We start from the raw sequence: 13,507 nt of genomic DNA on the forward strand, positions 1-13,507 counted from the left end.
GCGTATTGATTTTAAGAGCATTTACTAATGTGTATGAATCTGCCCCTGGCCTGTTGCTCCATTATATTGAAGACATGTTTCCGTGATATGTACACAAGAGGGGCCGCGGCAGACAAATTGTCTCAAAAAGCAGGACGCAGTAGGCTACATGAGCTTTCAAGGATATAGCCTCATCTCTGTACTGTAAGGTTCTGCCTGTCTGTCAAGGGGCGAGAGACACTTCAAAATAGCAGGATTGATGTTAATGGTTGTGCTTTATCTAGTTAGTGCTTTATTTATCTAGTAAAAAAATTGTTTTATCTTTACTAATATATTTTTGCTTTTAATGTGTTTATTGTCTTTTTAAAAATTGTTTGTAAAACACTGAAATATATGAAAAAACTGTAACAGAAATACAATTAGATGATTTTTTGCATTCATGCGTCTGATTAGCATAACATTTATTTTAGAAAACACATTGACAGAATGGAGTCATGGATATAGGGGCAGTTATGGTACAAAGGTTCAGGACAAGAAGTGGGATAGGCTACCTGTAGTTTGATAGTAGGCCAGATGATTATCAACATGCTTATGAAAGGTATATCCATTGAATAGGGTTTTCTTTTGTTACAATGACAAATTATAAAAGCATGCGCCAACAAACATTGTTTTACATGATCGGTAGAATACAATACCTTTAAAAAAGGCAAATCCAAATTGATTGACACTCTGCTCATATTACTGTGGAACTACTACCACAAGGTTTACAGGCAATTAATATTGAATGACACTAAGCTTAGAGGTGAGGTGGGTGTGGAATTCATATCCTTGAGTAGTATATCTTGTGAAGGTATTGTTGCAAGATTCAATCTAGTATTAACAGCTGTTGCCAAGGTACCCATTTCCCAGGCAACCACTGGTTGTTTACACTTTCCTATTGAGTTTGTGCAGCATTTACTAGACTAGCTGTCTACTAGACTGCTAGGGACGGGCAACTTAAAGAGGATACGAACTAATTGACTTAAAACTGTAGGTTGTCTTGTGCCTTAAATTTTTTTTTTTGGACTACATGGAAATGTCCATAAGCAGAAATCTTGAGTAACTTTTTGGATGTGGGCTTAATGCTTAGCTAAAGGTGAAAGCAAATCTCACCAGTTCTGTACAGTAATGTGCAGCAGAACCAGTTACTAGTAAGGTCGAAGATACTTCTTGTTTCAGTCTGTAGATCATGTCTCATACATCAGCAAGGCAATGGACATTTTTCTTTTGTGGAGTGATAATTTGTACTTTTAAAGTAGACGTTTAATTTGACATACTTTTGCAGTACAGTGGACAAAGGTTAGTTTTCTTTCACACTCCAGTTAATCTTAAGTGCCCTCTGAGTCACTTTTCACATGGACTCAACAAACTCATTCCACCGTTTTTGACCAGAGGTCACGTGGTTTGAGGGTGGCTGCAGTTTTCAGTGTGACAGTGTCCAATGACAAAAATCCCTGTTCTGGTCCCATTTTCTGGGTCAGTGGTGAGTGATGTCATCTGAGAAGTGGGACGAGGCCAGCCCTAGGGGCGAGCTGAAGGTGAGAGGCCAACAGCCAGAGCACACGGAGCAGCCATGTGGAAACACCCAGCCCAGCGACAAACACAGCCAGCAGGGATCTCAGGAGGACCTGGGAGAAGAAAGTGGGTCTTCAGCCCATAGGAAAACACAGGAAGTGACATCAGACCGGCAGGTTCAGGTTCAGGAGGAGGACAGGAGGACATGTCCTGAGGAAACACAGGAGAGGTCTGCGAGAAGTCCAAAGCAAGAGACAGACAGGCAGGATGGAGGGTCAGGTGTGTGTGGGGAAAGGTGGGATTTCATTTTTGGATTTTAAAGTCATAATTTAGGCTAAACTGTTGACACTGTCCCAACAGTTTAGCACTTATTTTACACAACTATCACAAAGAGAAGTTACCATTGACCTCTCAAAATTTGGATTTCATAGACTACTCATTTCTTAATGAATGATACCTAGTTTTACTTTAAGGGTAGAATGGTTAGCGTCAGAGATCGCTGAAGTCTTTATAAGTCTCTTGCTAAAATGTGCGACTGGAGCTGGGATCCTTGTCAGGCTTGAGTACAAAAATAACCAAACTGAGTAGAAATGAGTATGCCTGCCTGTGTTATTGTAGTTGTTTGACCTTGTTATGTGCACGTGAATTTGCTGTGAATGTGTGTGCGTGTGTGCTTGCATGCATGCATCTGTGCCTATATCTGTATGTATGGGTGTGTATATGTGTGTGTGCGTGAGCAGGTGTGTGTCTGGAGGAACGCTTCCCCAGCGTGGGCAAGCTAGGGGCCTCTGCCAGGGGAGTGCCACTGTCATATCCAGAGAAAGAGAGGGAGAGGCGGGTAGAGGAGCCCAGAGGACATGGGCCTTTCTACTTCTTTGGAGGAGCGAACGGAGCTGCTATGTGTGTAATAAAATATTTTTTAAGAAGGAAAATATAACTATATTGAGTGTTTTTCTGAATTCCTTTTTATGATAGCTGTTTTCATTATGATGTCCAAAACACATTCCTGTCACACATTCATGTTTTACAATAAGTGTTAGGCCTACCTATTGTTGATGAGGGATTGTTCATTGAATAAATACATTCCTCCAGAGTGACATCTTACTGTGAGAGCAAAGGATGGCAGCGGATCTCTGACAAGCACAGAGAGGACTTTAAACTCAAGTGGTGTGAGACCAAATCAGTAGCCACCTACTACAACTTCAGAGAGGGTGAGCTGCTTTTTGCTTTACTAAAGTAGGACCTAGGGATAACTGCTTTTACAAATATTTGGATCCGCGCCATACCATACATACTGTATCTCTAATGAGCTCCCGGGTGGCTGAAAGTGTCTGCTAAATTCTGAAATGCAAACATCTAAAACCAAATGTACGACCACAGATTGAATCGTGTTGCTTGTGTCCAGGTGAACAGCTCATCTACCAGATCCCCAACAACAAGGTTCTGACCACTAAGATCGGTCTGCTGAACAGCCTGAGAGAGTACGATCGCGTGAGCAGCAAGGTCAACCACGGACGAGGACTCAGGTGAGACAACTAGAACATCTAATACTGGACTTTCTAGTATAGAGACCGAACGTTAAAGAGACTCTTGGCACAAGGGCATAATTGGCATAATGGTGGGCGATGCAGGACTGGACTCCTAAGCCACAGGTCAGGGGTCACATTACCCTGACCACAGCACTGTCTCTTTGTGATCTATAGGAGATTAAAAATGGAGGAGTTTTTCCCCGCCACCTTCCGTATGGATGTGAGGGATGAGAGAGAAGCTTTCTTTTCTCAGCAGGAAGGTAAAAAATGTCTACACTTCAACTGCTCAATATTGATACTATGTACCATATCCGTGCCATACTATATCACTATGTGACCTAAATCTAGCACATCAAAATGTCAATTCAACTAGATGGATGAGAAGGAAATGGGTAAAAATACCACACATAGACAGTATCGTAGTTCAATGTTTTTTTCATTCTCAAGTGTTGGAAAAAACAATGTACTGGAGAGGTCTCCACGACCCAGTGTTACTATAGAAACCAGCCAGCAGAGGGCAGGGTAGAGACATCCATTGATACTCAGCCACAATCCTTAATAAGTTATTATCAACAAACGAAAAGATGAAGCCACTTCGTTTCATACTATTGTATGACGACGGGGTCGGTCAAATCCTTCAGATACATGACACTACAGAACACAACACACAACAGAACACGACACACAACAGAACACGACACACAACAGAACACAACACACAACAGAACACAACACAGATGTAAAGTGTGTTTGACTGCAATACAGCAACGGTCTCTGTTTTGTGTCTAGTTGTGTGTAGGGAGGATATCAGCATGTGGATATGTAAGCCCACAGGCCTTAATCAGGGCAGGGGCATATTCCTCCTGCAAAGCCGGGAGGACATCTCCGCCTTCAGACTAAAGCTGCAGAGCAACGCAGAAAGCCAGTGCAATAGGAAGATACCTGTCCGTGTGCCTCAGGCACGTATTGTGCAACGGTGGGTTGACTCAAGTCTTCAGAACGCAACTCTACGACACACCGAAAATAATCTGCATATCGATGTTGATCACTGTACAATCGACGTTAACGGTTATATATTTCAATCATGACTGGCGATTGTCTCGGTCAGGTTACACAGTTATGGATTATGATGTTGATTGGCAGAGAACCCTGTGTATTTGCCCTCAGGTATGTCACAAACCCGTTACTCTTAAAGGGGAGGAAATTTGATGTGCGCTCCTACTTCCTGATTGCCTGTACCAGACCATACATGGTGTTCTTTCGCCATGGCTACGTACGATTGACCTGTGAACTTTATGACCCCAACTCCAATAACCTCTCTGCACACTTGACGAATCAGGTAGATCAGTAGGTTATGGTCAGTATGGTTGATGAAGTCACGTTATTTTGTGTCATGGTCTCTGACTATTTTTTGAATCAGGCTTCTCAGTAGAGACATCTTCACAGGACATCATTTCTAAATAGATCTGAAACTGGGTCATAAATCTTGTTTCTGACCAGTCTTAAAATGATGGCCCTAATTCTATTTACTGCTGCAACCCAAATGTTGGTCAAGAGGAACGTACTTGATCTAAATACGACTTGAAAAACAGGCCTCCAATGACAAAGTATTTTAAGTAATATCCCAGTGACTTAAATTTGCCATCACATTGTAGTTATTTTCCCCCAATGTTCCCAGTTTATAACAGCATTACATTTCACATGTAGTACAGTGCATTGTTTCATTAATGTATTACAAAGGATAAACCACACACTTGTTAAGATAACTCTAACGTCAAAATATGAAATATAAAAGGAGGTACTTCTTGCCCTCAATTTCCAAGTTTCTCATCTCCCCTCTGTCTGTGTGTGTTGGTCCTCCGGCTGCAGTACATGCAGAAGAAGAACCCTCTCTACAGTGTGCTGAAGGAGGAGACGGTGTGGTCCATGGAGAGGTTCAACACGTACGTCAACGAGAAGTTCAAGGACGCCAAGGGCCTGCCTGACGACTGGGTGCTGGGTGTCTTCACTGTGAGTGATGCTGACAGTTGTTGACACGTCTCAAGGACAGCATGAATGCAGGACATGTCCTCTTGACCTGAGTCACATTTTGTCTCAGGAGACTTTGACTCTGGGAAGAGGCAACTCGTCTGTCTGTCCATCTGTGTGTTTTTCTGCATTTTCCTTTTTTCAGAAGCGAATGCAACAGATCATGATCCAGTGCTTCTTTGCTGTCAAAGCCAAGCTGGAACGAAAGCTGGGCTACTTTGACCTGATTGGCTGTGACTTCATGGTCGACGAGGACTTCAAGGTGAATGAAACTCCTCAGAGACGTTTCCCGTTAAATACACACGCTGTACATGTCTATGAGTGGGACAGTGAAATAGCAGCCAGCTTGGTGCTAACAGTACATGTCATCCTCTGCTCCATGCCAGGTGTGGCTGTTGGAGATGAACTGTAACCCAGCTCTTCACACTAACTGTGAGGTCCTGAAGGAGGTGGTGCCCAGCACTGTCGTGGAGACTCTGGGTGAGTTGATGACCAGCACATGAATGTCCTTGGTTTGGTTCATTAAACAATTTGCAGCTATGAATCCAAGGCAGAAGTTAGATGTCAATAGAGATTTAGTTACAGTAGATAGTAGTAGGTTCAGTTTTACTATATGTACTCCATTCCCTTTAATTCTGTCATGACAACTTCACACACAAGTCCTAATCTCTGCATACGGATTGGTTAAAGATAGCTCATGTGTGACCTGCCCCCCTCCCTCCCTCCCCTCTCCAGACATGACCCTGGAGATCTTCAACAAGTGTCGCGGTGGGCTGAAGATTGTCCCATTGGCCAGTCAGAAGAACTTCATTCTCTTGTACGATGGCGAGACTCCTCCTCTTCCTGCCGTGACTCGTCCGATCAAACCGTCCGGGGTGACCAGGACCCAGAGGCTGGAGAGCGTTCCGCAACAAAAACCCGTCAACAAAACTCCCACAGGTGAACCTCTTGTGAGGCAGAGGTCGTGGCGAGGGGTGAACAAGATGCAGGATCCTCCCGCGACCGTTTCTCACGCCCAGCCCACCACCGACAGTTCCTCAACACTTGCTGCCGCAACAGCTGCAGTCGCCTCTTCCTCCACAGCCTCCTCCTCCATAGTCTCCTCCTCCACAGCCACCTACTCTACAGCCTCCTCCTCCACAGCCTCCTCCTCCGTAGTCTGCTCCTCCACAGCCTCCTCCCGGACATCTTCCACCACAAACGTGGCCCTCAGACCCCAGCCCTCCCCGAAAGCCTCCGAGGCCCCCAGATTCGCCCCTCGCCCCCCGAAGCCCGCACACGCCCGCGTGGAGCTCCCGCTTCGCAAGTGCACCTGGCTGGGTCGCGCCGGGAGCCCAGAGAGACCCCACAGAGCCCCGGAGCTCCAGAGCATGAGTATGATCACCTCTCTCTCCACGTCGGCGCTGAGCGACGCCTCCGGACGGTCTCTCCGCCGCGTGGCGGTCATCAAGGCCCGTCCGGGGTCCGACCTGGGACAGGCCTTCTCCTGCGCCATCAAACCCACCCGGCTCCACCTGGCCCCGCCCGGCCCGGAACAGCCCGTGTGGACTGTGGACAGTGTGGCCAAAAAGAAGGAGGAGTTGACTGAGGAAGAGGAGCCCTTGAGGACAAACAGAGCCTCAGCCAAGTCATGATGCAGTGACACGTGAGGCTGTTCTTGGTCATACAGACTGTGCTCTGCCAAGATGGGTCAAGTAGTACCGTGTGGACAACTGATGTATTTTCAGTTTTTTGGCAAAATATCAGTGTCTCTATGTCGTTGCTAAGAGAAGTACTGTGCTTGATCATGTCTCATATAGGAATAAAATATATTTATTCCTGTCTTGTTCTAACCCTTTTGTACAGTACATCTCATGCCAGCCATGGGCGGAAAAACTGTGTGTTTCAGGCTGTCATTGTTCGTTTTGACGATCCCATATATATATATACAAACAGTTCTGTTCATTTACCTTGTGCCACAATGGTGCGATCAAAATTTACAGGAAGAACAAAAGGACTGGTTGTGGTTGTGGTTTGTTGTTTTGACTGCAACCCTCTATCTCCTAGCTGTGTAACACCTAATTAACTAGTCTGTGTGCTCATTCTCAGACTCACACATACGCACACAGGGTTTAAAAAAAAAAATTATATGGTCAGCTTGATGTAATGTTTCCCAATAGGTGTGTAATTGTTTGCTTCATCTACATCATTCTCCAGAAGACAACAAAGCTCATCAGAAGCATTCCCGTTGGTTTCTGACCATGCTCAACCCCTTCAACGAGTCCATGAAGGATACGGGTGTTCCTTTCGACCAAAGACGCTCAACACATGGTTCTGTGTCAGCAGACGGGGTTAACGGAGGAGAGACGCTCTACACGTACCACTCAGTAGCAGACCTAACCCTAACCCAGCCACTGAGGAAGTCCCTCGTCAGACTGCAGACTTGACAGGAAGGAAGGGCAAAATGCACTTTGCGTTACCACATGCTTCCCTCTGCGTCACATCGCGTCTAACTTCTACATTCTAGCTTCGGCTCCAGTGCAGACAGTCCGGCTTGTGTAGTTTTAATTGAATATCTGATTTTCTTGGGGTTGAAAAAGGGCTTAGCAGGCTTAGTAAGGCCCCCGCCCCCCCCCCCCTCCTCCTCCCCGCCTCAACCTTCATATCCTCTTTCCTTGGTAACAACCCCCCCCCGTCAAGTCACTACTTCTCTCTAGTCTTGTCGTGCGGCAGGAGTGGTAAGGATGAGCGCAGGGGCAGATGGGACTCAGTGTGCGGACTGACAGCTGAGGGAGAAGGCGTGGGGCTCTGTCTGGACTGTGGCTGAGACCCTCTCCAGTCATGGGATGCTGCAGTGTGACCCAGAGGCATTCTGGGATTGACGAGGTGGGCCCCGATGAGATCGAGCTGCTGGAACTGTCGGGAGATCATTCTGGGTGAGGGCGATTTCTGTTCGTGATTCTGCACACCTTGTAACTTTAATGTTATACACAAATTCCTTGTCCCTTACGATCAGCAATGATTATCAGGAAGCCTTATAGCGTTGACAAACTCTTAGTTAGTTTTTCCCAAAACAGTCAAAATGTTAACAATATGACTGGAGTTCTGTCAAACATCCAGACATTGAAATCAGCTCCATGTTTAGCATTTTAACCATGAATGGCTGTACTCTGAACTTTGAGCAGTTTGACAGTTCCAACAACGAGAGTTGGATTTGTTTATGTTGTTTTTAATTGTTGAATGATGTTGTGTTGTTGTCGTGTACGAGCCTGGACAACTTAACTGTATGGAATGTGATGAGTTGATTGATGACTCTGGAAGATAGCAGTTTCACAGTTCCTGTCGGTGAAGGATAGGAAACAGAGCAGGCTTTGGCAGGATGTGCTAGATTCAACCTCGCCCTGACCTGGTAAAACTGGTCACATTTGACTGTCTGATCTTATTAAGTATTAAGTATGTAAAGTTACAGAGGGTATCATATTTGAGTGTAAAGTTATCGGTCTGTCAATCACGTGTTCAACCACAGGACCAATACAGACAGAATCAGACAGATATCCTGTACATGCACAACTATTTTAGAGGATAGCAACACAATCTGCATTTGCGATCTTGTAAATGTGTTTTGTTTTTTTGTGTGATACAGTTTTATGTCTCTAAAACCATAAAACCATCCCAGTTTGGAAACATTTTGAACTGACTGCTCGAGGTCCTTAAAAAAAATCAATTTCTAGATCATTCAGGCCCCAAAACAAGTCGTGGCGGGAAAGACAGCCTGACTCGTGAGATTGTGAACACAGTGACGCAGCAATAATGTGATTAGCTGTGGTTGATCCTGTCACAATAATTAAAGGACAATAGCCCTGCGTCTCAGCGTCTGCCAACACCGCAGCCTGACGTGGGCCTGGGTCTGGCTGTGCCCCTCAGTGGAGGAGGGGGGGATTATTAGAAGGGCGAAACACACCGGGAGCCCACAGACTGCATGTGAGAAGCCCAGGGATTAGCTACAAACAACACACACACACACACGAGTGTGCATGCACATACACCGACACTTAGACGTACACACATGAACACGTGCACGTTCATACATGCACACACACATGCACACACCAACACACGTGCGCGCGCACACACGTAAACACACAGATTAAATAGCTAGACACACACAGTTCTGTGGTCGTGTTCTATAAATAAACAAACACATCTCAATTTGCGGTCAAATGAAGTACTTATTGAAAGCCACCAACATGCACTAAGGCACTAGGATTGAGAAAATAGCTGCAAGTGCAGCAACAGTTATGGCTGCACCTGATGAGCACAGTCAAAAGGTGTCAGATGGCTGTGTCTGCCCATCAGACCCAAAGTAATCTGCTTATGTCTGGTGGGGTGGAAGGGTGCGGTGCGGTGTGGTGGGGAGGGGTGGGGAGTAGGCTAGAGGTGGAAATTGGGAAAGGGAACAGACACTGTTATTGACCACACCATAGTCGAAATTTGAACAGCAAATTTGCTTCTGCTGTCAGGAAAAGTGCTGAATATGTATACAGTAGCGCTGTTAAAGGTACACAGGTCACATGATACTATTCCCTGTGTAACATTGTTTCAGGATATGGAGTTTAGGAGAGACCAGACTGCAGCTCTCTGTGAGGAGCGACCAAGATGAGCCACTTCCACCCAGACCATCAGTACGACACCTCGAACCAGAGGTTAGTGGATAGAAGAGGTGTAAGTGTGTCTTTGTCTTATGGGTGTTTGTGTGAGTGTGAGACACAGGCCGTTTGACAGAACAGTTTATATGAAGAAATGCTGTGAAAAACATTGAGTGCAATATTTCCTCTTTGTACAGTCATTAGTCAGAGCTCAGCTAACAGTATTAACAGATTAAATGAATCATGGTCCACATACACTATTTCCACATCACAGGTGATATCATTTTTAGTTCCTGCTTGTGAAACCAGAGTGTCGGAGAAATGTAGAATGGAACATTATATTCTGAAAATACTGGTGCTAACATTCCTTGCCAGCAGAGAATCCTCTCCTCACATGACTTATAGATGACACTAGGCTTATATAAACAAACCGACCTAGGCTGACCATTATCATACTAGAGGTGCAATAAATGTGTTTCTGTGTTGAGTGAATTATATGGTCAAGCCTAGGGTCAGAGAACTCTGTAAGTTTCTATGCACACACTGTCTCTGGGATCGATCATATTGACAGCTGGTATGCAGAGGAGGGTACTTCTCTCCATTAAATGGTCCAACATGATAATTTGTGAACCAGACAAACTTTGTATTGCGATCAGACTTTGTCTCCTTGCTGGCAAGCATTAAACTATTGTAATTTCTTTGAATCCGACGACTCTGTGCATTACTTGAGAAATTATCCTAACACAGAGATAGGCCTAAATGACCTTCTTATAAACTGAGAAGATAAGTGGGACCTAAAACCATGAAATGGGGGTTAAAATGACTGGAAGGGAGGATCGGAAACAACAAATAAAGCTGTAAGTGATTTTCAGTTTTAGCGGTTCGATGGTCCGGTTCGAGGTTCCGGTTCTCTGTCGTGAATGTTTCCCTCCTCTCCCTAGGTGGTGCTGTGGGGCAGCTGCAGAGATGAGCTGCATCACAGGATCTACTCCCAGCCAATCAGGGACTGGGAAGGCCAGCCTGCTCACATGTATGGAGAGATAGTTCACTCGTCCCTGGTGTCTCTGCTGAACAGCTACACTCAGGTACCATCTGCTAAGGTTACCTTTGCTTAGGTGACTTCCATTGTTGTATCGTTGCAGCTGTGCCTCTGACGTCACTGCACATCAATGTCAGCAAAGTTATTTGTGGACTGACCGGGCATTTTGTGCTACTGTACATTGCATTACGAAAACATGCAGTTGGCATCCACCATAATGTATGGATATGATCATGAGTTGCTGAAACACACACCAAAAACTGTGGAAACTAACCCGGGTTACTTCCCGGTTCAGTGCGTATCTGATGCCTGGGTACACTTCACTTATCGTCTGTGTATGTGCATGTGCGTGTGTCTGGGTGTGTGTGTTTTCCACAGGAGATGACTGAACATTATCTAGTGCTGTTCTCCTTCCACTTGTTGATCCTGTCTCTGGATCATTCTCGACATGACTTCATCTACGGAGGCATGTTGCCTCTGTCTGGACTCTCCTCGCAAGTCCTCCGTCTGGACCACAACACCTCAAACTCCTTCGTGTTCCAAATCAGTGGTGAGGCCCACGACTCATCTCAATCACACACAGCAGAAGAGAACGAGATCGCTTCAAACTTGACATTTTCCCCCTCTTGTCATCGTCCCACCAGGTCCAATGCTGGAGTCTAAAGTCTTTCTGTGTACCAGCGCTGCAGAGCTGAACGAGTGGATGGAGCACCTGGAGGAGAGGAGATACAAGGCTGTGTCACCACCTCTGAGCCCCTCACACTGCGCCCTGTCCTACCTGGTAAGGTGTTCACCCGAGTGGGGCGTTTAAGTTTGAGTGGATTCTGATTCAGAGAGAGGCGTACACGACAGTCAAGGATGTCCAATCGAAATCGATCTGCGCTTTCAGTTACCCTGTGACGAAACCTGGATGAAGGAGGAGCTGAAAATGTATCTGCTCCAAGCTCCGATCTGGGAGTGGGAAGGTTCTCCTATACAACACATGGGCCCACCAGGATACCTGTCTATTGTCCACATCATTAACACAGACAGACAGGTGAGCCAACACCAGACAACATCCATATTTCAGTTATTTACCAAAGTTAACTTTAACCTAAAAAGCAATAAATGGATTGTTTGTTGCAGGGACTTCAAGAAAGACTTATGGTACTCTTTCCTCAAGACGTTCTTCTGCTGTCAGTTGATAACAAGCGTCTCAATATAACTTATGAGGTAGGCTACTGTTAGATATAGGCAACATGATGTGGAAACACTGGGTTCATGGTTTCACAATAACCCTTTTGAATCAAAGTTTCCCAGGTTTTCCTCGTGTCAAAACAAAGTACTAAATTTCATATGCAGTCCAGCAGACAATGGGAATTGTGTGATTGAAGACACATCCATTCTTACACCACAATGGAGATGTGTGCAAGTTGAGGGTGACAAATACAGACGTAATCAGATCTACTTTAATAGTTGTTAAACGAGCATATTGTTTAACAAAACACATAAATCTGAAGATTAATGGAGGTTGTCATCCATTTTTGGTAGGGTTCAAATTACGGGGGGGATTGGGGGGGGGGGGGGTTGACCCACCTATTTAAGACTTGGAACCCCCAAAAGAGATAAAAACAACAGGTCGGTGGTGTCAATACACGCCCTGGAGAAGAAGTTGGCCCCCCCGATTGTCATTGTATAATTTGCACTCTACATTTTGGTGTGTGTGTGGTTTGTAGAGTGGGAACAAAAGCACCAAGGACATGCCTGTCTCAAGCCAACACTGCTCGCACTGTTACCAAAGCTCTACTTTCATTTGGCTTTAGGGTAGATTACCTCGGAAAACCATCAAAGCCGTAGAGAGGTCCCCCTTGCCTGGAAGACTGCAATTTGAGTTGACAGGTAACATGTTCATACATTTTGTGCTGTTCTTGAATGCGTCCATTTTTTATGTGCTGATGTGTTAAATGTGCATCTGTTAACTAGCATGGTAATATATTATGTGTGGTGCAGGGGATTTTATGGATCCCATGCAGGTCTCATGCACCAGTGCAGAAGACTACCAAAACTGGATGTTCCAGTTACAACAGGTATGGCCTTTAACCGTCGTGATTAACAGAAGCACAGAATAAATCCGTCTGTTATTAATAATCCAATCTGTCCTTTACAATACAGTATACAGATGATCAGAAACCTTGCTTAAGCAAAATGGTAATTGAAGTGTCTGGTTTGTTTTCTTCATAGCCGGAAAGTAATATTCAAGGTACCACAAATCACACTGCTCCACCTCTTATACCACAGAAGAAGAAAAGCAGGAAGGAGTCCCAGGAACCCATGATCACATGACTGAACCACACACCAGGACAATGTCATGCCTGAACCACACACACACCAGGACGATGCTATGACCGAGACCCCCCCCCCCCCCCCCCCCACACACACACACACACACATACACACACACACACACCAGGATGAGAGCATCAGACTTCTCGGTGAGGTTTCTGTCTCACTGGTCCTGGTGGAACCACGTGTGGATGGTGTGTGATGTACATATGCAATCTGTATTTGTAGTGGTACTTCAAAAAGAAGAGGTTGCTGTAAAGCCGTAGACAGGATGTGTCATACAAAGGAAAGTATAACAGTGTATTATTCTGAATTTTAGAATTAGACCTGTGAGTTAATCATGTAGTGATATTTTAAGTTGTCTTTTGTTACAACTTTCCTTTCTAATACAGATTGAATAAAATATTTTTCATAAACAAATATTTGTACGG

At 45.1% G+C, this 13,507-nt stretch overlaps 2 protein-coding genes across 3 annotated transcripts; both read left to right on the forward strand.

The window, feature by feature from the left end:
- Positions 1–909: 909 nt before the first annotated feature.
- Positions 910–6,886, forward strand: ttll10 (tubulin tyrosine ligase-like family, member 10). Of its 2 annotated transcripts, none has more exons than XM_084680239.1 (12): positions 910–1,008; positions 1,500–1,812; positions 2,274–2,433; positions 2,626–2,744; positions 2,939–3,059; positions 3,237–3,322; positions 3,852–4,038; positions 4,230–4,401; positions 4,932–5,072; positions 5,236–5,352; positions 5,477–5,570; positions 5,826–6,886. In XM_084680239.1, exons 2-12 carry the CDS (start codon positions 1,509–1,511, stop codon positions 6,722–6,724), a joined length of 2,400 nt encoding a protein of 799 aa, XP_084536365.1. In that variant the 5' UTR covers positions 910–1,008; positions 1,500–1,508; the 3' UTR covers positions 6,725–6,886. The 2 variants fall into 2 exon arrangements, with proteins under 2 accessions (XP_084536365.1, XP_084536364.1); XM_084680238.1 differs by having other exon boundaries at positions 915–1,317.
- Positions 6,887–7,830: 944 nt separating this feature from the next.
- LOC146252493 (putative pleckstrin homology domain-containing family N member 1) lies at positions 7,831–13,158 on the forward strand. The gene is made up of 10 exons (XM_084679156.1): positions 7,831–8,005; positions 9,673–9,772; positions 10,657–10,800; positions 11,133–11,304; positions 11,399–11,535; positions 11,644–11,790; positions 11,880–11,966; positions 12,557–12,632; positions 12,744–12,820; positions 12,975–13,158. Exons 1-10 carry the CDS (start codon positions 7,911–7,913, stop codon positions 13,074–13,076), a joined length of 1,137 nt encoding a protein of 378 aa, XP_084535282.1. The 5' UTR covers positions 7,831–7,910; the 3' UTR covers positions 13,077–13,158.
- The last annotated feature ends 349 nt before the right edge of the window (positions 13,159–13,507 follow it).

The sequence above is a fragment of the Hypomesus nipponensis genome, chromosome 18, assembly GCF_054491055.1.
Source record: "Hypomesus nipponensis isolate SF chromosome 18, ASM5449105v1, whole genome shotgun sequence".
Taxonomy (NCBI): Eukaryota; Metazoa; Chordata; class Actinopteri; order Osmeriformes; family Osmeridae; genus Hypomesus; species Hypomesus nipponensis.